The sequence below is a fragment of the Danio rerio genome, chromosome 6 (genome assembly GCF_052040795.2).
Source record: "Danio rerio strain M-AB ecotype USA chromosome 6, GRCz13ab, whole genome shotgun sequence".
NCBI classification, from domain to species: domain Eukaryota; kingdom Metazoa; phylum Chordata; class Actinopteri; order Cypriniformes; family Danionidae; genus Danio; species Danio rerio.
Window position 1 is genome coordinate 40,964,282 of NC_141026.1, and position 25,970 is coordinate 40,990,251.

Genomic DNA, 25,970 nt, shown 5'->3' on the forward strand with positions numbered 1-25,970 from the left:
GTATGAGTACAATTTTTAAAATGAATTTATTTTTTAGCTTTTTAGGACAGTGATATCTCCAGCAGAAAAGATGCTGTTTTAAATTGTAAAAAAAAAAATGTGTTTTTGAAAAAAATGAAGAAAGCAGGTCGATTAACTTTAACTATTTAGCCTGACATGTTTAGCTACTGTACCAAAATAATTTAAATGTTTCCCAAATTAAAATATGTTGTATTCGAAGGGGGAAAAGGTTTTGTTTTACCCAGATTTTTAAAAAGAATATATTTTAGAGCAGTAATAACAATACCATGAAACTGTGATATTTATATCCAAGGTTATCATACCATCAGAATCTTATACCGGCCCATGCCTGCCCCTATTGTGGATTTTGAAAATGAGCTTTCATGCAGTGTGTAACACAGCTCTAAGTAAATGAAAACATCCAGCTGAGGTGTCAATCTGTTTAAATCTATTAATTCTTCTAATTCTAACAAGAGTCGACCCATAGTCGAATAAATGAATCTTGTTGTGTTCGGATGTTTTGCCTGCACCTGATGCTGTCGATATGGTACATCACCAAATATGAAGTGCCGGATCTGGTAAAACGTGAATGTGCCTTTTCCTTTGGTCACTAGCAGAGCACAGGGGATCACGGGACTCTTCTTGACATGATGATGACGATCACTGAGCGATGGATTTTCAGCTGTGGGTTAAACTTTATTTTCACAGCAATACCACGGTATAGCCAACTGTGTGATGTGTTTGTTCCTGTCATTTTCTGATTTTTGATACAATAACCTACACTACAGGGTGGGATTCGCCAGCCGTTTGATTTTAAAGGAAGCAGCAGCAAAGACTATTATCTATGGGACTTTGTCAGTAACTGTTGCAGATCACATGGACCAGTTTCTTCTTCCTTCGGATCACAACATGTAAGTGTAATTAAAATCGATTCCCCGTTTTGTGTAGTTTGCAAAATATGTATTTTGTTGTGTGTTGTAACTTGTGCGTGGCTTGTATTTACTTATCTTTTATACATCAGTGCTTGTATTGTATCTCCCAGGTTAAATCTGTATGGGGCTGTTCACATATTGCATCCAAAACCACTTTGAAAACGTGACACGTGCTTCTTAAGTGATTTAAATCCGTTTCTGAACTTGTAATCCTCTGCTGTTTGTCTTTGCTATAGACACCATCAGCTATTACTCACATGCACAGCGCGGTCAATTTTCTGAATAGTTAAACTTTTGCCACTGTGTGGATTAATACTGAATTTGTGTCGTTATTACTTTAGGTTAGCGTTAGGAGTAGAGTAATATGCTGCTGTTTAACTGCATTGCTTTAATGCATTTCTGCATTGGGCTCTCACATACTCTATGTGCTACTTCACAGCCGTTGTGGGTTGAACGTTCAGCGAATCACAACAGCCTGGGTCATCGGACCATTCAGCGCAGGTTAGCCTCACGCAAAGGAGGGGTTTGGGAACAAATGAATCACTGAACAAATCATATAGTAGTTGTTGGGATAATTAGGTAAAATTAAAAGCATATTATCAGACAATGAAGGTGTTTTTTGACCTATATAGCTAATAGGGGCTCCTTAATCTTTAAACTAAAGAAGATGGAAAACCTGTGATTTCTCAACTTCTATAAGTAGGAAAGAGCAATCCTATGGAAGTCAGTGGTTCAAAGTTTTTAGCTTTCGCCAAAATAAATTATTTTGTGTTCAACGGAAGTAGGAAAGTCAAACAGGTTTGCAACAAGTGAAGGGTAAGTGATGACAGCAATGTGGGTGAACTATCCCTTTAACACAAATATATGGCAATTAATACATCATTGTCATATGTCAAATGTATAAATAGATCTGTATAAACAGTTTCAAAGTAACATTCTATGTGTAGAAATGTACATGTACATACATAGGAAACCCGTTAAACCCCAAAGTCTATGCGGATTACTATTTAGTCTTCTTCTCCTCTTCCTTTTTGTCCTCGATCACCTCAGACAGGTCTTCAGGCCGCAGCGTTTTCACTTTATTCTCCATGTTGGTGATCCTCTGCTTGATCTTGCCCTGGTAGGACGTGTACTCTGCCATCAGCTTGGCGAATTTGCCAGTCATAATGTCAAGGTTTCCCTCGAGGCGGTGAATCTTCTCCTCCAGATCTTTGGGATCAGCTCCTGCAGCCGCCACTGCTTCGTCCAGAAGATTATCCTTCCTTAAAATGGCCTTTCCTTTCTCCTCCAGGGCTTTTTTGGCGTCTGGATACTCAGTAAGCGCTTCCACCAGGTCGTCTTTTGAGAGAGCAAAGAGGTCTGAGTAGCCGACACTACGAATATTCGCAGTTCTTCTGTTTCCAGCTTTACTGCCTTTGATCCCAAGGATGCTGATTTCTCCAAAATAAGCGCCATCGCTGAGAACTACAAACTGTGTGATGCCGTCATCAGCCACAACAGCCAGTTTTCCTTCTTTAATGATGTACATTTCTCGACCGATGTCGCCTTTTTTACATATATAATCTCCAGGACTGAAGACTTGAGGTTGCAGCTTCAACACCAACTCAATCAGAAGTCCGGCTTCGCAATCCTGGAAGATTCGCACCTTCTTCAGGGTGTCCAGATGGACGTTGATGGCAATCTCTGCTTTGAGCTTGTCTGGAAGATTCTTCAATACCTCCTTCTCGTCGCAGGTCTTCTTCTCCGTCCAGAGGTAGTCGAACCATTTGATGACTCGGGCCTCCAGGTCTTTGCTGACCTTACGAAACTGCATGTACTGCTTGATCGAGTCGATCTTGGCTTGGAATTCAGCCCGGGATGCATTCATGTTAGAGATCATGGCGCCGACATTACCGACGATGGTAGCGAAAATCAACACACCGATTAGGAAGTCCATAACCACAAATAGATACTCAATGTCTCTAACTGGAGGTGGCGTTTCTCCGATGGTGGTGAGGGTGAGAGTGGACCAGTACAGGCAATAGATGTATTTTCTGGCCAGGCGTCCATATTCAGGGTGGCTGATGTTGGGATACACCCAGGTGTCGGTCCCAAAGCCGATGGTTTTGGAAATGGCAAAGAAGATGCAAGCATTCCAGTGGATGATGACGAGGATGTAAAGCACGAGGTTGCTGATGCGGAAAATGTTGGGGTAGTTTGTTCGGGTTTCTGTGCGGTCGAAGAACTCAAAGAGACGTGCCATTTTGAAGAGACGGTTAAAGCGAAGTTCAGGGTTATTGAATCCCACTTTTAGCATAAAGAGATCTGTGGGGATCATGGAGATCATGTCGTATTTGAACTGTGGGATTGTCCTGTAATTGTTGATCAGTTTTTTGGAGTCCTTGACAAGGAGACCCTGTTCCAAGAAACCTGTGAGAAAATGTAGAATAATTCATTCAGTTTGATTTATTTAGGTTGAAAAATATTGGATATATACAATACTAATATTAAAAAGTTAAGGGGTGGTGAGGTTTTATGTTGAATGGTACATTTTTTTAAAAATTATGTAAACAATTTTACTATCACTTCCAAGAGTTCACACTTAGTTGATAATCGATAATAAAGCAGGTTTGGCATGCTGTCCTGAGAGAGACCCCTGAGCTCAGAAGATCATTGAGCCCGGTGCTCCCTCCTGTTTCATCAGGAAAAAACAGAGTCTGATCTCAGGTAGGTCTCGGCTTATTCCTTAGTTATTAGGAATTGCCACGGCAGAATGAAGTGCCAACTATACCAGCATATGTTTATGCGGTGAATGCCCAGTACTAAAACACTTATATACTGTGCCAATTTGGTTTAGTCATTTCACTTATACTGCATATCTTTGGACTGTCAGAGGAAACCGGAGCACCTGGGGTAAACCTACATGAGCACAGAGAGAACATGTAAACTCAACAATTAGCCCAACTGGGACTTCAAGGCAAAGATGACTAAGGTAAGAAAATTTGGTTATTTATGTATGTTTGGATTGGCATGATTAGTAAATCATCATAGCTAATGTGGGACCAGCCGTGGTCAATCATAAGCCGATGAACCTCTGGTAATTATTTTATGAATACATTTCTTTTAGAGCATTTAATGTTTACTTGATGAATGGCCACTTGAAAATTCTGCTTCCCAGGATTTGTTAGGTATGTTTTTGATTTGATTATTCCAAACTCACTATAAATAGCCCATCTAGCATTACTCCCTTATCTTCATTTTTTTTTGAAGAATCTCCTGTCCACCAAATCTTCCCCCTTTCTTCCTTTACCAGGGGGAGCTCTCGAGAACAACCTAATCTCGTACTCCTTAACATGCCGAATGAATCAGATTCAATTACATGTGCATTAAAATCCATTGTGTTATAAAAGAAGTGGCTTTTTTCATTGTAATAAGTTAATTATAAAATGTGCAAAATTATAATGCAGTGGTTAACCTAATATGATTATAAATATTATTTTAAAAATTAGGAAATTACCCATGGCAACTTTGTAATTCAGTTTGCTATATTTACCTTTGGCCCACAGCTCTCAATTATGTTTGGTGTTTGGCCCTTCATAAGAAAGACTTAGGTCACCCCTGGTTAACAGAATAACAATTTCTGGTCAAATCAATCCAATTGATTAAATGCAGGGTGTCCGCGGGGTCTTATAATTTTAAAATGTGTTGAATTTCAGAAACAAGATTTTAGCCATATATATGGTTTTAAATTCATCTAAATATCATGTTGTATGTCTTAAATCATTTTAAAAAGGTCTTCATTTTCCTATGTCCATGTAAAGCTACCTCAATCAGGCCAACAACCATCAAATAACCAACAATCCATCTCTAAAACGTTTAACAAAAGTTTGATTTATTACCTCTGGTTACCAATATTGTAAAGTTCTCCTTGTATTTATAGCTACCTGATGAGGACACTGACCTAAACAGACTGTTGTGAATACATTTAGGTTATTATAATTTTTAGAACTTGACTAAGAAATGTTATATTGAAAAAAATATATACATGTAAACAATCAGAGTTTGCTTTGACACTTTTAAAATATCTGTTCAAGAAGTAACTTTAATGGGGCAAGTAAAACAATCCTTAGATATAAGTGTGAAATGGCAGAAACCCTCTCAATGATTAATTGTACATTGAAAAATAAAAATGAAACAAGTGTGTTAGTGTATTTTATACAAACTGAAAATCCGAATGAAAAGCCACCACACCTGTTCTGGACCTGACAAACGTGTCCATGTAGTAGATAACATCTGAAGTGTAGTCCAGGACTATCCAGAGTATTGTGTAAGTGTTCTGAAGCTCGTTGAAACAGGCCCTGAAGAAAAACAGACAATGAAGCAGGTGCTATATCTCTCTCCACACAGCCTGTGAAATACAGTGAGAGAACACACCTCGTCACCAGCATCATCAGGTTGTAAAACACTGGAGCTGCAATGATGGACAGCCATCTGTAATACTTGTCTGAAGCCGGATCCATGATCCACACTTCCTTCCTGAAACACAGACTGCATTATAGCCTGGCCACGTTCACTTCTATACTAAAACACGGCATCCATTTTAGAAATTACTGTTCACTTTCTCTATTCTGACACTACTTTTAAATTGTTTTTTTGTGTCGTACTCACGGTGGAGGAGGAGCATCTTTCTTTTTATCATCTTTTTTATCATCTTTCTTGTCATCCTTCTTTTCGTCCTTTTTTTCATCCTTCTTTTCATCTTTTTTCTCGTCCTTCTTTTCATCCTTTTTCTCATCCTTTTCATCTTTTTTCTCATCCTTTTTCTCATCTTTCTTCTCTTCCTTCTCATCTTTTTTCTCTTCCTTTTTGTCTCCGTCTTTTTTTATCTCTTCCTTTTTGTCCTCTTTTTTGCTGAAGGTAGCATTCAGGTTGTTTTTAGTTGAATTAGCAGCTATTCTGCTGTCTACGGGTCACTACTGGGAACCAGCACTAGTATACTCAGTTTTGCCAACTCATTTTCAATATAAGTTGAAAAAAACTGTTGATTTGTTGCTAAAAGTTGCATATAGTGCATCTAAAATGACATACCACCTACATATGTACAAGATGACTTATAGAAAATGACTGGGAGGTAATGAGCTGACAGTACGTTAGTTTTCATTCAGATTTACTACTTTGTATGACTTCTTATTAAATTTATTGTAACAAATTATAAATAAATGAAAGTCAGACAATGTTAAAGAAGAGATCAGGGTCCCATAATGCATTTTAAAAGAGGAGACTCACACGGAATGGAATTTTATCCCATCAGTGACTATGTTTACATGGACATCAGTAATCAAATTATTATATATGGACTATTCTGTCACAAAACACGGTGAAAAGTCCTGCACGACGGTAATATTCGATTGTGGTGTTTACATGTCTGTACTGCACATACTCCACCTGTCTTAATTCAATTTCTGTTTAGTTCGATTTTGACCTCCATCAGATTAAATGTATTAAAAATCGCTGTTTACATGGTAGACTCTTAATCAGAGTATTGTCTTAATTATATTAAAATGTAAACGTACGTACTGAGTTTATTTATTTACTTATGTAATTGAGTGTGAATATATATTTTTTTCCAGTCAGTAATATTATTCAATAACATTCAAAAGTTCACACAATTAAAAATGATGTTTGCTGTTTGTTCAAATCACTTACCTGAAATGTGCTGAAACAACGCAATTCTAACGTTTTTTTTAAACAACTTAATTGTTTTGTGTTGAATCGACTTAAATTTGTAAAAACTAATAAGCTGACTTAATTTCTTTATGTAGTCCCAACTCAAATCGATTGTGTGGAACCCAAGATTTTCATTTACATGTACAGTTGGAGTCAGAATTATTAGTCCCCCCTGTATATTTATCCCCAATTTATGTTTAACAGAAAGATTCAACGCATTTCTAAACATATTAGTTTTAATAACTCATTTCTAACAACTGATTTCTTTTATCTTTGTCATGATGACAGTAAATTGAGCTATTTTTCAAGATACTAGTATTGAGCTTTTAGAAGGTTAACTTGTTTAGTTGGGCAAGTCATTGTATAATGATGGTTTGTCCTGTAGCCAATTGAAAAAATATATAGCTTAAAGGGGCTATTAATTTTGACCTTAAAATGGTTTTTAAAAATTTAAAATGCTTTTATTGTAGCCGAAATAAAACAAATAAGACTTTCTCCAGAAGAAAAAAAAATATTATTAGAAATACTGTGAAAAATTCCTTGCTCTATTAAACATCCTTTGGGAAATATTTGAAGACAAAAAAATTCACAGAAGGGCTAATCATTTTAACGCTGTATGTAGAATAATATTTTTTTGTCTTTTTTATTATATGCAATACTTACTTTGTTTACCAAACAAGTGTTTCTAATTGTAATCACAGCTTGTAAACCTTAAATAAAAATACAAATTGAAAGAATTATTTATATCACAATTCCACATAAATCAGTGGTAAAAAAAAATAAATGCATATTTCTTTTAAAAATTATGTGCAGAAATCAAATGTCTGGCCTTGAAAATGGGTAACAGTTAGTTAACAGATATTTTTTATAGTATATGAATTAAATCTAAGGATTATCCACTTACACAATGTACAGTATTAATGTAAAGTCACTGAACTGAATGAACACATTGCTTAAAGTAAATTTCTTTCAACGTGATGGATAAGGTCTTGACAGAAAACTAGCACTAAATGATCATTCGTTTTATGTACAACCTAATAAAGTGTATCGTAAATGTAATTTATATGTAACTAACTCCAGGCTGATGTGCTGCTTGGCAGGCAATCGGTTTAGTGATATCTTCTATTTGTGTATTTTAGAGGAAAATATATTCCTCTTTTTTTTGGCACTTTTGACAATTTGCGATAAATTTGTTTAAAATAGAAAAACAAAAATGTACTAGCATGTATCCTGAAAAGTTGCTAAGGCTAGCAAAATGGTAAGGGGATAGATCACTCGCAAATGAAAAAAAAAATTAACCATAAATTACTCACCCTCAAATGGTTTCTTCTGTTGAAGATAAAAAAGATGCTTTGAAAATGAGTAAAAAATAACCACCATGAAAGGAAAAGGTTACTAGACATGGGACGATAAGCGGTTTCAAAGTTTACCGCGGTTTGGAAAAGTCAAGGTTTTAATACCGCTAAAATGTTCTCTTATATCATTCCCAGGATATATGTAAGCTTTTTAATGTATTTTTATGTGCTGTAAAAAATCTGTGTTTTTGAAACTAAATAAGAAAGCAGAAGTCAATGATTTACTTCAGCTATATAGACTGACATGTTTACAGCTCTAAAATATTATAAATGTTTCTTAAAATAAAATAGTGTTTAATGGGGATAAGTTTTTTTTTTTTGTCTGTTTGCTTAACCCAGACATTTTAAAAGAATACATTTTAGTTCACAATACCGTAAATCTGTGGTATTTTTATCCAAGGTTATCATTCCGTCAGAAACTTATACCGGATCATGCCTAAGGGTTACCGGTTTTCAAAATTCTACAAAATATCTTCCTTTGTGGTCAATAGAAGGCAAAAAAGAAACTCAAAAACGTTTGTCTAACGTAACGTGTGAGTAAATGACAGAATTATCATTTTCTGTTGAACTATCCCTTTAAGTTGGCAGCACTGAGTACACTCATGTTAACCAGCAGATGGCAGCATTAACACTACCAATACTCGCCGAACACTACTACTAAGCCTTTGTACTAGACTATAATCTACTGATATTAATTGTATATTTCAGAAACATTACAGTTAAGTGTTTCTATTTCATTTAAAATCCTACTTTCTACTGCCTGCATGTATCTAAACACTGAATAACCTTTCTGTTATTTATAAAACACTATCCCGGGGTTTCTATACCAAGTGGGATTGTTTCTATCGAGTACTTACTCATCTGTGTTGTTGCAGTTGTTCATATTGTAAACTGCCAGAGGCCAGGGATTGGCTTTTCTTGAGGAGCAAAAGGCATTTATTTTGACGTCATTATTGCTCATTACATTCTAAGGGATCTAGGACAATCACTGATTTAGTATCTATGTCTACAGTGTTTCTAATCTACAAGCTACTGTGATACTGTTGTACCTATTGAAAGAAACGTACATACTGTTTTCTGATTTGAACATCTGGCTAAACCCAATCTTTTTATTTATGTGTTCTGATCCTGTATGAATCATCTGCGGAAATATTTCTTCACCTGTGCTGCACGATTCTCAGCAGGATTCTTTCATTTTTCAAGGCCACTTATTAAACCAGTGGTATCTCTGACTCTCTGTGCAAAGAGAAACTGTACAGAAAGTCTTTTTTTTTTCAACTTACTTCCTCTTATGCGGCCTGTCAGGAAGGCCTATAGAGGATCGGGCATTACTCCCTCTGCTAGATATGTCTTTGAGGTCTGGTCCACGAAAGCGCTCTAAGAAGGAGTCAGGACGCTCAACCTCTCTGTGAAGCCTGTGTGTGGCCCAGTTCCTCAGCATTATCACGAACTGAGTGACCCTGCGACACCCAAACATGTCAAACAGAAACATTTCCGAGCATTTTATACAGTATGTAGCTTTCTGAGCGACCCATGTCAAATGCACACTCGTTCAGGCTGTGTGGTGTGGCATCTAAAAGTTTTTAGTGAATTGTTTGAATTATTATTTTGGATAAAAATTACTTTACGTGGTTTTAATCCTTTATGAGATTCTTTTTTCTGTTTAACACAAAAGAAGATACTTTGAAAAATGCTGGTTGCGGACATCTATCAACTTCCAAAGTAGGAAACAAACGGCTATTCAAGTTAATAAGTCCAGACTTTCAGCATTTTTTAAAATGTCTTCTTTTGTGTTCAATGAAAGAAAGAAAGTCAAGTAGGTTTTGAACAAGTAAAGTGTGAGGAAATGATGGCAGAACTTTCATTTTTGGGCGAACTGCCCCTTTAAATTTGATTTTGCTGAGTAGTGTTAGGGTTAGGTGTAGCCAGTAGGTGGTGGGTGTTTCTGTCTTGATGAGTGTTCTGCTCTGGCTTCTATGGGAACATCCATTCATTCATTTATTTATTCATTCATTCTCCTTCAGCTTAGTCCCTTTATTCATCAGGGGTCACCACAGAGGAATGAACTGCCAACTTATCCAGCAAATGTTTTACACAGAGGACGCCCTTCCAGCTGTAACCCAGTACTGGGAAACACCAAGACACTCCCACATTCAAAAAATACACTACGGACAATTTAGCATTCCCAATTCACCTATAGTGCATGTCTTTGCATTGTGAGGGAAACCAGAGCACCTGGAGGAAATCCACATGAACACGGGGAAAACGTGCAAACTCCACACATAAATGCCAACTGACCCAGCTGGAGTTCAAACCAGTGAGCTTCTTGCTGTGTGCTAACATACCATATGTTTGATAAAATTGTGATCCCATTTTCTGTATTTGAGGGCTCTCTTGCTTGTATGATATTACTCAAAAGGATATTTCACCCAAATACGGCACCATTTCTCACCATTATTCTTTTAAACACAAAATAAAATATTTTGAAGAATTTGGCAACTGGAAGCCATTGACATACATAGAAAGATAAAAAAAATGTATGTAACGCCAGTGTCAAACATTCTTTAAAATATCTTTTTTTTTTGCATTTAACAGATATAATACACTTGAACAAGTTTGAAACTAATGGGTGATGAAGAAATTATGACATCATTTCGGGTGAACTACCCCTTTAACTATATCAAATCTCATAAGTATTCCCACAGGGATTATGTGCTCGCAGAAATCGGCAGATTTTTGGCCCATCATTAAGTCTATTCATTTAGTTGTGTGTAAATGTGTGTAAATTTATGTTTATTCAGTTTTTAAATTAATTTCAGTAATACTATTGACTAATATGAAAATGTTCAGGGCAACGCAGTAGCGCAGTAGGTAGTGCTGTCGCCTCACAGGTCACTGGTTCGAGCCTCAGCTGGGTCAGATGGCATTTCTGTGTGCAGTTTGCATGTTCTCCCTGCGTTCGCGTGGGTTTCCTCCGGGTGCTCCGATTTCCCCCACAGTCCAAAAGACATGCTGTACAGGTGAATTTGGTAGGCTAAATTGTCCATAGTGTATGAGTGTGTATAGGTGTTTCCCAGGGATGGGTTGCGGCTGGAAGGGCATCCGCTGCGTAAAAACGTGCTGGATAAGTTGGCGGTTCATTCCACTGTGGCGACCCCGGATTAATAATGGACTGAGCTGGAAAGAAAATGAATGAATAAAAGAAAATGTTCATATGATTTATTTACAATACAGTTTGTAAAGTAATATTTTTTTTTTGGGAGATATATTATATGAGAGACTTGCTTTATTTACCAATTGTGTGGATCTAATTGGATATGCATTGTAAACATTAAATAAAAGGGAAAATGGTATACATATTTACATCATATATTTAGTTTTTATTTACGAAACTCCCAAAATCATTCCACATAAATCTGCAGATTTTTTGAACAAAATTCAGATTTTTTTAACAAAATTCTTTTGTTCAAAATTTTGAACAAATAGCAAAAAATGTCCACAGATACTGTCTGGCCCTAGTCCTAAGTATTAAAAGCAAAACAAATAAAACATACAGGCCACATCTTGAACTGTTTGGTCACTCAAGCACAAAAGCACTTTTGGAGTCTATTGATGTGTTGTGTTTGTTTTCTGCATAGTGACCATCCTGATCTCAAGAGGAAACAGCTATTTTACATATGCAGAATAGTTGAATTCATACAATTAATTTCTTTTTAAAAATGTATGGTGTTTCAAAGGAGGAAAACCGAAACACATCTGTCATTGGGAGATGAGCAAATCTAAAATGTATGACTGAGATGGTACAAATTCATACAAATTAGTCACTAAATCAAAAAGGTATGAATTGCTGTGAGATTGTATTAGAGTGACAATGTCAGCTTGCAGATAATTAAAACAACTATTAAAATAATATAATAGACTACAAACTGTCACCGACTCGGTCCCAGTCATTCCCCTCACTGACCAGCAGAGGTCACCATCTCCGGACTTCTAACCATTACGTCATCCTTCTCACTCAGATCCCAGCACACCTGTTCTCCATCTCACTAATGACCCACGTACCACATATAAGCAGCTCACACACACACTTCATTGCGAAGTCTTGTTTAGCCCCGGCCAGCATTTCTGAGCGTTCTATCCTGCCTGATCTCCCGTTTACCACTTCAGCCCGTTCCTCGACTCTGCTCTGTCTTCTGCCTGCCCTTGACCTAAAGCCTGATTACACGGACTCTGATTCTCGCTGCCTGCCCCTGACTAAAGCCTGTATTACGGACTCTGAACCACGCTGCCTGCCCTTTACTCAAGCCTGGTAATCACTCTGCCTCTGTTATCTGCTAATCATCGTTGAGTTGTATGTTGTATGTTCGCACAACCGTGCGAGGTGTTGATGTTTAAGTGTGACTTAATAAATACTGCAAAATGGATCCCTCCGTGTCAGTCTCCCCGTTACAGAAGACTTCGCCCAACACGGATCCCGCAGCCATCCAGGTTTTGTCTCACGAAGTCACAACACAAGCTCAGGTATTGTCAACCCACCAACAACAACTAACACACCTAACTCAGTTAACAGATGAACTGGTGAAATCCCTCCAAAACCTGCAAGCTGCTGTCACTGCGCAACCCACCGCCAACTACTCTCCAAGTCCACTTGTTGTTGCACAACCCCCGATGACTTCCGGAGTTCGATTGGCTTTTCCTGACAAGTTCTCAGGTAACCCAGCAAAATGTAAAGGCTTTCTATTGCAATGCAAACTGTTTATCGCCCAACAACCCCATCTGTTTAAGGACGAGAACGGGAAAATTGCTTTTGTGTGCTCACTGCTCACTGGGAAAGCGCTAGACTGGGCTACTGCAGTTTGGCCAGACAGTACCCCGATATTTCCCTCGTTTAATGACTTTCTCAAACGTTTCTGCACTGTGTTCGATCATCCGGAGGGTGGTCGTAACGCTGGCGAGGAGCTATTGTGTATCCAACAGGGAGATCGCTCCGCAGCTGAGTTCGCCCTGCAGTTCCGCACCTTGGCAGCGCAAACTGGCTGGGCTGACGATCCGCTTGTCACGCTCTACAGAAGGGCTCTAAAGCCAGAATTGCAGCGAGAGATGGCATGTCGTGACGATGGGAAAACTCTGGATCAACTAATCGAGCTTTCCATAAGGTTAGACACTCTCCTCCGCACTCGCAATCCGCTCTGCTCAATTGCTTCCAGTCCTGTATCCTCTGAAACCTCCGCTGAACCCATGCAATTGGGTAGAACCCGTCTGAACCCAGAAGAGCGAGAACGACGGAGAAAAAATCACCTGTGCATTTACTGCGGACTTCCAGGTCATACGAAGGTTTTATGTCCCAACAAGCCTCTCCCTAGAACCCTCTCGGTGAGTGCAACCACTATGTTCACTACCACTAATAATGTTGTGAATCTACCTGTCACTTTGAGAAACGATGGAGATGAGATTGGGACTATGGCCATGATCGATTCAGGAGCCGCTGGTAACTTTATTGATTACACGTTTGCCACCACTCACTCCATTCCTTTAACCTCCTGTGATTCCTCCATAGCCATCACTGCTGTAGATGGGCGCCCTTTGGGAGAAGGACGTATAAAATTCCAGACCCTGCCAATCTTGCTTCAAACAGGCTCTCTCCATGAAGAAGAAATTTCCCTTCTTGCCATCAACTCCCCTAAACACTCTGTGATTCTTGGGTTACCATGGCTACAACAGCATGACCCTCAAGTCTCTTGGAGAACTGGTGAGATCATAAAATGGAGCAATCAATGCTTTACCCAATGTCTGCATCCTGTTTCCCCTATCCAGATCAACACAATTAACAAGACCGAAGACTCTGAACTCCAGCATGTTCCTGATGCGTATCACAATCTAACTGAAGCATTCAATAAGCAGAAGGCTACTAAGCTCCCTCCTCATCGTGATAATGACTGTGCCATTGAGCTGCTACCCGGCACCACGCCCCCTCGTGGTCGCATCTTCCCTCTCTCACAACCTGAAACTGAGGCTATGAAGAAGTACATCTCTGAGGAGCTAGAGAAAGGATTCATTCGACCATCTACTTCTCCCGCTTCAGCAGGGTTTTTCTTCGTTAAGAAGAAGGATGGCAGCTTACGCCCTTGCATTGATTACCGAGGCTTGAATGAGATCACAGTCAAATACCGCTACCCATTACCATTGGTTCCTGCCGCCCTTGAACAACTCCGATCCGCCCAGTATTTCACTAAGTTGGACCTCCGTAGTGCCTATAACCTCATCCGCATACGACAGGGAGACGAGTGGAAAACCGGGTTCTCTACAATTGACGGCCACTATGAATATCTCGTTATGCCCTTCGGCCTAGCAAACAGTCCTTCCGTGTTCCAGGCATTTGTAAATGAGATATTTAGAGACATGCTCAACAAATGGGTCATAGTATATATTGACGACATCCTGGTCTATTCCAATTCGCTATCTGAACATATCCAGCACGTTCGGGCAGTGCTCAAACGTCTCATTAAAAACCAGCTGTATGCAAAAAGCTCCAAGTGCGAATTCCACCAGACCTGCATCTCATTCCTGGGCTACATTATCAGTCCAGAAGGCGTGGCCATGGACCAGCAAAAGGTTGACTCTGTGACACAATGGCCGCAACCCGAAACCATCAGGCAACTACAACGATTCCTGGGCTTTGCTAACTTCTACAGGCGCTTCATACGGAACTTCAGTTCAGTCGCTGCCCCACTGACCGCCATGGTCAAAGCCAACAATGCTCGCCTTAAATGGAACCCCGACGCTGTCCGAGCATTCACTCAGCTAAAGACTCGCTTCTCCAGTGCACCCATTCTGCGTCATCCTGATCCCGAACAACCCTTTGTCGTCGAAATTGACGCATCGAACACTGGAATTGGAGCCATCCTGTCCCAGCGATCCCTAGTGAATAAGAAGCTCCATCCCTGTGCCTTCTATTCTCGCAAGCTTAACTCCGCTGAACGGAACTACGATGTGGGAAACCGAGAACTCCTCGCCATGAAAGCTGCGCTAGAGGAATGGAGACACTGGCTTGAGGGCGCAAAACACCCTTTCATCGTCATCACTGATCACAAGAACCTAGAATACATCCGGTCTTGTAAACGTCTGAATCCTAGACAGGCAAGATGGGCGCTGTTTTTCACCCGATTTGACTTCCAAGTCACCTATATCCCTGGTTCGAAAAACATCAAAGCAGATGCTCTGTCCCGCCTCTCAGACGATGAGACCTCTGAAATCCCTGACGAGCCCATAATCAAAAGTCCTCTAATTGTCGCTCCCATCCAGTGGGATATAGATCAGGAGATCCTCCAAGCCGCCGAAGATAATCCTTCTCAGCAGCCCTGTCCGGAGAATAAAATCTTTGTTCCCCCGTCGCTTCGAGAAAGACTCATCTCCGAGGTACATGACCACCCCAGTTCCGGTCACCCAGGCAGCACAGCCACTGTGCAAATGATTCAATCCCGCTACTGGTGGTCATCCATACACAAGGATGTAATCAACTTCATTAACAAATGCTCACCTTGTCAGATGTCCAAACACTCCCGTCACCGTCCAGCTGGATTACTCCAACCCCTGGAGGTGCCACATCGCCCCTGGTCACACATCGCTATAGATTTCATCACCGATTTACCCATATCTCAGGGCAAAACCACCATCCTCACCGTAGTGGACCGGTTTTCAAAATCCTGTCGCCTTATCCCCATTTCCAAACTGCCCACAGCCATGGAAACGGCCGAATTACTCTGCGAGTGTGTGTTTCGGTACTATGGTCTCCCCGAAGACATCGTGTCGGATAGAGGTCCCCAGTTTACATCCCGACTCTGGTCAGCATTCTTTAAAAATCTCCAAATCAACGTTAGCCTAACATCCGGCTATCATCCCCAATCCAACGGGCAAACAGAGCGCTTGAACCAAGAAATCGGCAGATTCCTCCGCACGTATTGTCATTCGAACCAGAACGAATGGGCCAAATTTTTGATGTGGGCAGAATATGCTCAGAACTCCCTCAGAAAGGCATCTACAGGATTAACCCCATTTCAATGCGTGCTGGGCTTCCAACCTCCGCTCTTTCCCTGGTCCGGTGAGACCTCTGAACTCCCTGCGGTGGATACCTGGTTTAAAAACTGCGAAGAGGTCTGGAACGCAGCTCATACTCACCTCTCTCACGCCATAAGGCGTTTCAAGGAACAAGCCGATCGACACCGACGTCCTGGTCCCATGTATTCCCCAGGACAATGGGTATGGCTTTCCACCCGCGACTTACGCCTCAAGCTGCCCTGCAAGAAACTCAGTCCCAGGTACGTGGGTCCTTTCCAGATAGAAAGACAAATATCTCCTGTTTCGTTCAGACTGACACTCCCTAATCATTTTCGTATTTCCCCAACTTTCCATGTCTCTCTGCTCAAGCCTGCTGCTGGTCCAGCCGAGACGGATAGGGAGGTGGCAGCCGGTGAACAGGGTCCCCCGCCTCTCATGATCGATGGCGAAGAGGCTTACCAGATCCACGAGATCCTGAGATCCAGACGCCGGGGTGGTCAACTCCAATATCTCGTTGATTGGGAGGGGTACGGTTCGGAGGAAAGATCTCGACACAAGGACATCCTCGACACCACACTACTGGAAGAGTTCCACTCACAACATCCGGAGATGCCGGCCCCTCGCCCCCGTGGAAGACCCCGGCGTCGAGAATTGCCTCACTTCAGGAGCCGTTCGTTGGGGGGGGGGCTCTGTCACCGACTCGGTCCCAGTCATTCCCCTCACTGACCAGCAGAGGTCACCATCTCCGGACTTCTAACCATTACGTCATCCTTCTCACTCAGATCCCAGCACACCTGTTCTCCATCTCACTAATGACCCACGTACCACATATAAGCAGCTCACACACACACTTCATTGCGAAGTCTTGTTTAGCCCCGGCCAGCATTTCTGAGCGTTCTATCCTGCCTGATCTCCCGTTTACCACTTCAGCCCGTTCCTCGACTCTGCTCTGTCTTCTGCCTGCCCTTGACCTAAAGCCTGATTACACGGACTCTGATTCTCGCTGCCTGCCCCTGACTAAAGCCTGTATTACGGACTCTGAACCACGCTGCCTGCCCTTTACTCAAGCCTGGTAATCACTCTGCCTCTGTTATCTGCTAATCATCGTTGAGTTGTATGTTGTATGTTCGCACAACCGTGCGAGGTGTTGATGTTTAAGTGTGACTTAATAAATACTGCAAAATGGATCCCTCCGTGTCAGTCTCCCCGTTACACAAACATTGCACACCTCTGAACTCAATCCTAATTAATCAATGGTCTTAATTAGAAAACATTTACTGATTAAATGCAGGGTGTTCGGGGAGCCTTAAAATGTCTTAAATTTAAAAAAAAAATAGCTCATAGATGGTCTTAAATTCATCAAAACATTGTGTTGTATGTCTTAAATCATTTTAAAAAGGTCTTCATTTTCTTATGTCTATGTAAAGCTACCTCAATCGGGCCAACAGCCATCCAGTCACCAACAATCCAACTTTAAAACTTTTAGTTTGATTTATTACCTACCAATATGGTTTAATTGTAAAGTTATCCTTGTATTCATAGCTACCTGATGAAGACACTGACCTGGACAGACTGTTGTGAACATATTTAGCTTATTATAGTTTTTTAGAACTTGTCAAAGAAAGGTTGTGTTAAAAGAAAGTGTATGTAAACAACTAGAGTTTGCTTATTTTAAAACATTTTAAATATCTGGCCAAGAAGTAATTTATTCGATTTTTTAATGGGGCAAGTAAAAATCCTTATCATTTAGTAAGGTATAAGTCTAACACATTTCAATTTGGCAGTTTGGTTGATGAGTTGTTTGTTTCTCTCTGTTAGATTTGTATGACAAAATCAGATTTGTTTTAATGACTGAACTAATGATTTACAGAATGAGTGTGCATTTGACTTTGGCTAGTGGTAATCAGGGATCACATGGTAAACTACATTCAAGTTTAGGTTTGGGTGCTTTAGATGTTACCTCGCCATTGCCCCAGCACCTGTGAAAGAGCTTCTACTGGAGCCTTCAGTGGAAACAATCCCCTGAATGTCAGAGGAGTTGTCGTCACATAGAGAATGAGGCCTGAAGAAAAAAAAGACAAAGTTGTTGCAAAATTCAAAAATAAAAGGCAATTGAAACTAAGCAGCAAAAAGAACAATACAACAATGCGTTTCACATTCATCTTAACTATTTACCTAAATATTAAAAATCTGAGTGATTACATATCTTTCAGAACTATACAAAAATAATTATTATCTCATTATTTTAATACAGTGCATGCGGAAAGTATTCATATTGCTTCACTTTTTCCACATTTTTTATGTTACAGCCTTATTCCAAAAGGGATTCAATGCATGTATTTCCTCAAAATTCTACACACAATACCCCATAATGACAATGTGAAGAAAGAGTTCTTGAAATTGTTGCAAATTTATTAATAATAAAAAAACCTGAAGAATCACATACATAAGTATTCACAGCCTTTGCTCAATGCTTTGTTGATGCACCTTTGGCAGCAATTACAGCCTCAAATCTTTTTGAATATGATGCCACAAGCTTGGCACACCTGTCTTTGAGAATTTTTGCCCATTCCTCTTAGCAGTGCCTCTCAAGCTCGATCAGGTTGGATGAGAAGCGACAGTGTACAGCCATTTTCAGATCTCTCCAGAGATGTTCAATAGGATTTAGGTCTGGACTCTGTCTGGGCCACTCAAGGACATTCAGCGAGTTGTTTTGAAGCCACTCCAATGATATTTTGGCAGTGTGCTTTGGGTCATTGTCCTGCTGGAAGATGAACCGTCACCCCAGTTCAATTCAATTCAATTCAGCTTTATTTGTATAGCGCTTTTACAATGTAGATTGTGTCAAAGCAGCTTCACATAAATGGTCATAGTAACTGGAACAGTGTGGTTCAGGTTTTAGTGTTTAAGTTCAGTTCAGTTCAGTTTAGCTCAGTTCAGTGTGATTTAATCATTACTGAGAGTTTAAACACTGAAGAGCAAATTCATCGATGCGTAGCTCTACCAATCCTGAACCATGCGAGGCAGTGGCGACAGCGGAGAGGGAAAAAAAACTTCACCTTTTTTTGGCGGTTGGGCACGACCATTTTAATTTCTCCGCTGGCCAAAAGTCTTGTGCAGAGCTTCATTCGCCGTGGTTTAGGCTGGAAGATGGCCTCAGCGAAGACTCGTCTGTCCCTGGAGCGTCGCTGGAATCAGACTCATGTTCTCCACTCCCCACGACCATAAGCGCAGCAGCAGCTCAGGATATGGCCTGGTCCCGGATATGGAATCCTTGGGATCATCACGTCGCTGGTCTTGGATCCAATCAGTGACTCCGCATAATCTGAGGACCTCGGGATGAGTATCCCCAGGTGAAGTCAAGAGTACTCTGAAGCAGGTTTTCGTTCAGGATGTCTCTGTACATTGCTGTATTAATCCTTCCCTCTATCCTGAGTAGTCTTCCAGTTCCTGCTGCTGAAAAACATTTCCACTGCTGGATGCTGCCACCACCATGCTTCACTGTGGGGATGGTATTATCGTGGTGATAAGCGCTGCCTGATTTTCTCCAAACGAAAATAATTTTTAATCTCATCAGACCAGAGAATTTTGTTTCTTATGGTCTGAGAGTCCTTCAGAGGCCTTTTGGCAAATTCCAGGCAGGGAGTGGCTTCGTCTGGCCACTCTACCATACAGGCCTGATTGGTGGATTGCTGCACAGATGGTTGTCCTTCTGTAAGGTTCTCCTCTCTCCACAGAAGAACGCTGGAGCTCAGAGAGAGTGACCATCGGGTTATCCTCCCTGACTAAGGCCCTTCTGCCCCAATCTCTCAGCTTAGATGCCCAGCTCAAGGAAGATTCCTAGTGGTTCCAAACAACTTCCGCTTACAGATGATAGAGGCCACTGTCCTCATTGGAACTTTCAGAGCAGCAGACATTTTCTGAATATATTGCCCAGCCTTGTGCCTCGAGACAATCCTGACAGTACAGACAGTTCCTTTGTCTTCATGCTTGGTTTGTGCTTTGACATGCACTGTCAACCTTGGGATCTTATTTAGACAGGTGTATGCCTTTTCAAATTATGTCCAATCAACTAAATTTACCACAGGTGAACTCTAAGCTGCTGAAACATTTCAAGAGTGATCAGTGGAAACAGAATGTATCTGAAAGTTTAATTCAGAGCGTCACGGCAAAGGCTGTAAATACTTATGTAAATGTGATTTTTCAGGCATTTTATTTTTATTAAATTTGCAACAATTTCAAAAAATCTTTTTTCACATTGTCAGTATGGGGTATTGTGTGTAGAATTTCGAATAAAAAATTTATTTGATCCATTTTGGAAAAAGACTGTAACAAAAAAAATATGGAAAAAGTGAAGCGCTACGAATACTTTCCAGAAGCACTGTATTTCAGCTAAATAGTGTTTATTGTTGAACTTGTCACAATCTAATTCAGATGTGCAGAAAAGCTGTTATTAAAGTCAAAAATATATTTGGCTTAAAAACAAACGTGCCTGAGATGATCCTGTTTCATATTGCCTCAGAAATATTACAGTTTAGCAAACAGTCTTTAGGAAATCAAAAGTGAAGTCAGGACTCAGGATGAAATTAATATTTTCTTCAAATGTATAGTATTGAGGTCATGTTTTCATTCATTCATTTTCCTTCGGCTTAGTCCCTTTATACATCAGGAGTCGCCACAGCAGAACTTAACTTAACCAGCATATGTTTTACGCAGCGGATGCACTTCCAGTTGCAGCCCAACACTGGATAACACGCATACACTTTCACATTCACACACATACACTACGGACAATTTTAGTTTATTCAATTTACCGATAACATGTATCTTTGGACTTGTAGGAGGAACTAGAGCACCAGGGAGAACATGCAAACTCCACACAGAAATGCCAACTGACCCAGTCGAGACTCGAACCAGCGACCTTCATGCTATGAAGCGACAGTGCTAACCACAGTGTCGCCCCTTGATGTCATGTTTGATTTTTAATTTGTTTTTTTTATTATATGTTCACTTTCTCCATCACACATATGCTGGATGGAAGTACTTTATAAGCCAACTGAATTAAAATAATAAGAATAAAGACCTAACCAAAAAGTGTACTGCTTGCATTAGATTATTATCAGGGATAGTTGACATTCAAAAGCACTAATATGTCATTTAAAAAAAAAAAGAATTACTACATACAGTATATTGGCTGAAAAGTGCAAAGATTAAAGGGATAGTTCACCCAAATATTGACAACATTTACTTTCCCTCCACTTGTTCCATACCAGTTCAAGTTTTTTTAACTATAGTAAAGAATAGGAAACCAGTAACCATTGATTTCCATAGTATTAGTTATCTATTTATTCATTTTCTTTTCGGCTTATACCCATTTTTAATCAGGGGTCTCCACAGCGGAATCAACTGCCAACTTATCCAGCATATGTTCTACACAGTGGATGCCCTTCAAGCCACAACTCAGCACTGGGAAACACCCATACAATCTTGCATTCACACAAACACATACACTACCACCAATTTAGCTTATTCAGTTCACCTAGTGCCTGTCTTTGGACTGTGGGGAAAACTGGAGCACCCAGAGGAAACCCACACCAACACGAGGAGAACATGCAAACTCCGCAAAGACGTACCAACTGACCCAGTGGGAGCTCGAACCAGCAAACTTCTTGCTGTGAGGTGACATACCCACTGCGCCACCATGTTGCCCCAGTTGTTCCCACAGCAAATGTTAAAAGTTACCAATTTACAACATTCTTCAAAATATCTTCTTTTGTGTCTAATAGAATAACAACTCAAACTGGTTTGGAACAAGCACTGTAAAAAATAAGTTCCACACAACTGATTCATATTTTCCCAACATAAATCGATTAAGTTAACACTTTTATCAAATTTATGTGAATTGAACATTAAAAAATTAAGTTGTCCCAATGAAATCTCAAGAATTGTGTTGATTCAGCTTATTTTAAATAAGTAGTATGAACAAGCAAAAATATATTTTTGAGTGATTGAAGGGAGAAAAAATGCTGACAGAATTGTCATTTTTTTGGTGGACTTTTCCTTTAAATACAATCGAAAAAGATTACAAAGTTTCACTATACAGTAGTTTGTTCTCATTACTTTTAATTCCTATTTAAATGTGTTACAATCCTCTGTTGATCTGTTTCCAGTGGTTACTAATGATTATATTGTGATATATTTATAATTTTGCTTAGTTGTAATAAAAACAGTTAGAGCCTGTTTGCTTTCATTTATTAACATGCTTGTTGTTTATGAAACCCACAACAATAAACATTGGGGGGTATGCAGAAGTACGCAGAAGGACTTTTACGTTTTTTTAGTAACCTGGGTTAAACGCTTCCGGTGAACTGTATATCGCTACAAAATCAGCGACTTTAAGGTCTGTTTTCATTAAAAATCAATGATCTTCACTACCTGATTGTTATACGATATAAGGTGGGTTTCAGATTGTACAAGAATCCCTGCATTAAATTACATTTTCCCGCTCCATGTCTTTAAAATTTGAAAATATATTGAACCCCATTTTCAATAGAGTTTCTGCGCTCGCCTGCTGATCCTGAGAGGGCGTTCATGTAAACGGCTTTTCATTTTGTTTTACGCTTAAACTACTAAATGAATGCTTCAGTCTATTTAACTGGTTATATTTTAATTACATTACAACATTGATGCTGTATAAGGAACCTTATGACGTTGAAAAAAGTCACATTAACCCTTCACCGGAAGTTTATCAGTATGGGAAGAAACGCAAGCTGTGCATATACCCTATAAGATACTAAAATATTCTGTACCCAGTGTAATTCAAAGGTTATAACAAGTGAAATTTCTATATTTTTTATCAATAAACTACATCTTGGTCATCTTAAATTTCATTGTAACATTAGGATGCAAAAACATAAATGTTGTAAAACTGCACACTATGAGTCTTGATTTGTAATTCTTACCTGCTTGCACCATTTTCAGTGTGGTCCGGTTCATCTTCAGAGGCCCGAACTGATAGCCTGTGTTGTGACGGGTAGGACTGTTCTGTACAAATCTTCGCCATTCTTATTCCTCTCTTTGCCTATTTTAGGCATCCAGCACTTCATAAGACAAAGCAAGACAGCATAACAAAAGACCATGAATTATTAAACATTTAAAGCATGCATTTGATCCTACAAATTATGCTCAAAGGCATAATTCAAGAAGGCTTTCAATGGACAATAATTAAATAATGCATTGCGGACATTAACGTTGTTGCAGATCAACCCAAATATTAGTGGGTTTAAAATCTGAAGAGTTTATGAGAACGTTATTGACTTGATCTTTGCAAACACTGACAGCCTGCCATCTAAACACACCGCCTAAAAATACTTGCTGCTTAAACACTAAATAAGATCAGCAGCCCTTTGCTCTGGTAGATGGCAACCCAGATGTACTTTAAAGCCACTTGATATCAAGGGACTTTCTACATACTGTAGATCTCTAAGAAAGTAGTTCATGTAAATAATTTTGTGATTAAACTGTGTGGTGAACTTATTAAACAAATATAGGTTAAAATCCAAAAGACAAAATGACCAAAAATATTGCAGTTGTACACCAAAATATTAATTTTGGTTTCAGGGTCATCAAACAAAATAATGATGCTTTGCTTTCTCCATCTAATGATGTTTAGTTTTATCGTATAGCTGAGTGAAGATTAGTGTAATTAGTCTAACACCACCAACGCTATTTGTGTAATCTATTCCAAATCCAGAACAATGCTAATGCTGAGGACAGTGAGCAAATTCTCGTCTGCTTGATTTGTAGACTGTAAAAAGCGCAGGGTTCTACACAATTCATTTATGTTTTCTTAGCACAAATCAATTAAGTTAGCAAATTTAAGTGGATTGTACATAAACATTTAACTATTCCTTAAAAAAAACTCTAGAATTGTCTTGTTTCAGCTCATTTTGAATAAGTATTTTGAAAAAGCAGCAAAATATTTTGTTCTGAGTGTAACAAATACAAAAAAAATGCAGGATTCCACACAATTCATTTATGTTGTCCCAACCAAATTGATTACGTTAACTTAATATATATATATATATATATATATATATATATATATATATATATATATATATATATATATATATATATATATATATATATATATATTTGAGTGCATAAGATTCCTGTCCCCAATGGTCCCCTTACAAATACATCAACTTTTTGATGAGCTCCCTTCTTTCAATTCTCATACTTTCTTCTCAAATTTAACAGGGACAATTCTTCTTGCTTTAAATGTTTTAGTGTTTTTCAAATTATTTAAATAAAATATTAAATTTATATAGGCGAAATATTCATATACATTTTAGCACAAAAATGTTTTGTCAATCCACCTGAAATTAACAGAAAAAGTGACCATTATAAACATTATAAAATGACTTCATTATATATTCATACACTTCCTAAACTAGCTATATCATCTTGATATAGTCTTTTTTTCATCTAGCCCTCAAAAAACGATTTTAAAAATAAATAAAAGTGCATATTTACAGTAAATGTGCATCTGTGATGCGACTTTAATTTGTGATAAAGCTGGCTTTCTTACAGTGTGGCTAACATTGTAAAATATGACTACATTGTCTGTGATTCTATTCCTCACTCAATAAGTGAAAAACCGAACAGGTTTATGGACACTAAACGGTTTAGTTGGAACGTTACTGCACGTGCGCCAGAAGACAGGGAATCCTGTTAACTTTTACATTTGTCTAATTGCAAGTGCATTAGGCAACATTTTGGTCATCATTGTCAATACAGACAATAAAAGCAACAGTATGAGAGACTTTCGTGGCTGTTTTTTTATATTTAGGCTACAGCACGTATAGGCTAATCAGGTAGGAATCACGTTATCTATTAAACGTACCTGTGAAGCAACAATATCCAGTAGTCCAACAGATTTAGGCAGCAGCTACAGGCTGAATTCCTGTTCAAGTCTCTCTTTGGATGAAGCAGTTGGTGATCCTGCTCAGCGTGATGTAAAATCCCATCTTCACAGAATTAATTCGAGTTTACTTTCATGGTCATCAGTTTACACACTTTTTTGATCCTTTTATTTGATTGGGCTGATTCGTGTCTCATAAATGTCCAGTTTGTTTTAAATTAGACTGCTAAAAGATGCGCTCCGATTCGAGAGTCTTTGGCTCCTTCGATGACTGACAGCTCCGGGCTTTCGATGTGGAGGTAGGCGGAGCGTAGTGCTCGTCTTCTCATTAATATTCATTAGCTGTTATAAACGGCTAATTGTCATTTCTACAACACAATAAATTGGTTGATATTTATAACTTAAATGTTATTGTTTTGTAATTCTACTGACAGATATACTCTTGCCTTTTTTGACTTGAATTTAAAGCATTTTTTCCCTGTAAATAATCCCTAAATCACTGATTTTTATCTAAATGTATCCCTCAACTATGCCTTTTGGATAAACTATCCCTTTGTACGTCTGCACTATGAGAACACAGTTTCTAAGTAGCAAGGCTATGTTTTTGTTCTGATGAGCCAGCACTTTTAGAGATAAGCCATGGACTGAAAATGGTGGCAGGCATTGATGGCACTATACCGATATCACCAGCTCTGGCATCAACATGGTTGTCCCAGCCATCCAGCCTTGCTAATGAGACCTGAGAAATCCTTAAGGCAATCTGCGGAGTTGCATCTTTAATCCCAGATTAGGCCAGAACGCCTATCTGAGCCACCTAATACTCTTTCTTGGCCTCAACCCTTGAAATACTAGTGTTCACCAGTTCAACTGGGCTGACCTTATATCGCACATGTTCGGTACATGATTTGGCCTTTTGTTTTGTTTTCTTACTGAACTGGGTCAAAAGAGGACATTATCTTAGGGCAGCATAAAAACTTACACCTGATCTCAAGAGTT

At 39.2% G+C, this 25,970-nt stretch overlaps 1 protein-coding gene across 3 annotated transcripts; it reads right to left on the reverse strand.

The window, feature by feature from the left end:
• Positions 1-25,854, reverse strand: cnga3a (cyclic nucleotide gated channel subunit alpha 3a). Of its 3 annotated transcripts, XM_087257642.1 has the most exons (9): positions 24,957-25,854; positions 23,011-23,148; positions 18,009-18,110; positions 9,277-9,453; positions 8,851-8,910; positions 5,580-5,822; positions 5,346-5,447; positions 5,163-5,269; positions 1-3,341 (listed from the first exon to the last, which is right to left on the reverse strand). In XM_087257642.1, the coding sequence occupies exons 2-9, from the start codon at positions 23,109-23,111 to the stop codon at positions 1,936-1,938; spliced, it is 2,298 nt and encodes a 765-aa protein (XP_087113768.1). In that variant the 5' UTR covers positions 23,112-23,148; positions 24,957-25,854; the 3' UTR covers positions 1-1,935. The 3 variants fall into 3 exon arrangements, with proteins under 3 accessions (XP_087113768.1, XP_087113769.1, XP_087113770.1); XM_087257643.1 differs by lacking the exon at positions 9,277-9,453 and having other exon boundaries at positions 24,957-25,798; XM_087257644.1 differs by lacking the exons at positions 5,580-5,822; positions 8,851-8,910.
• Between the last annotated feature and the right edge of the window lie 116 nt (positions 25,855-25,970).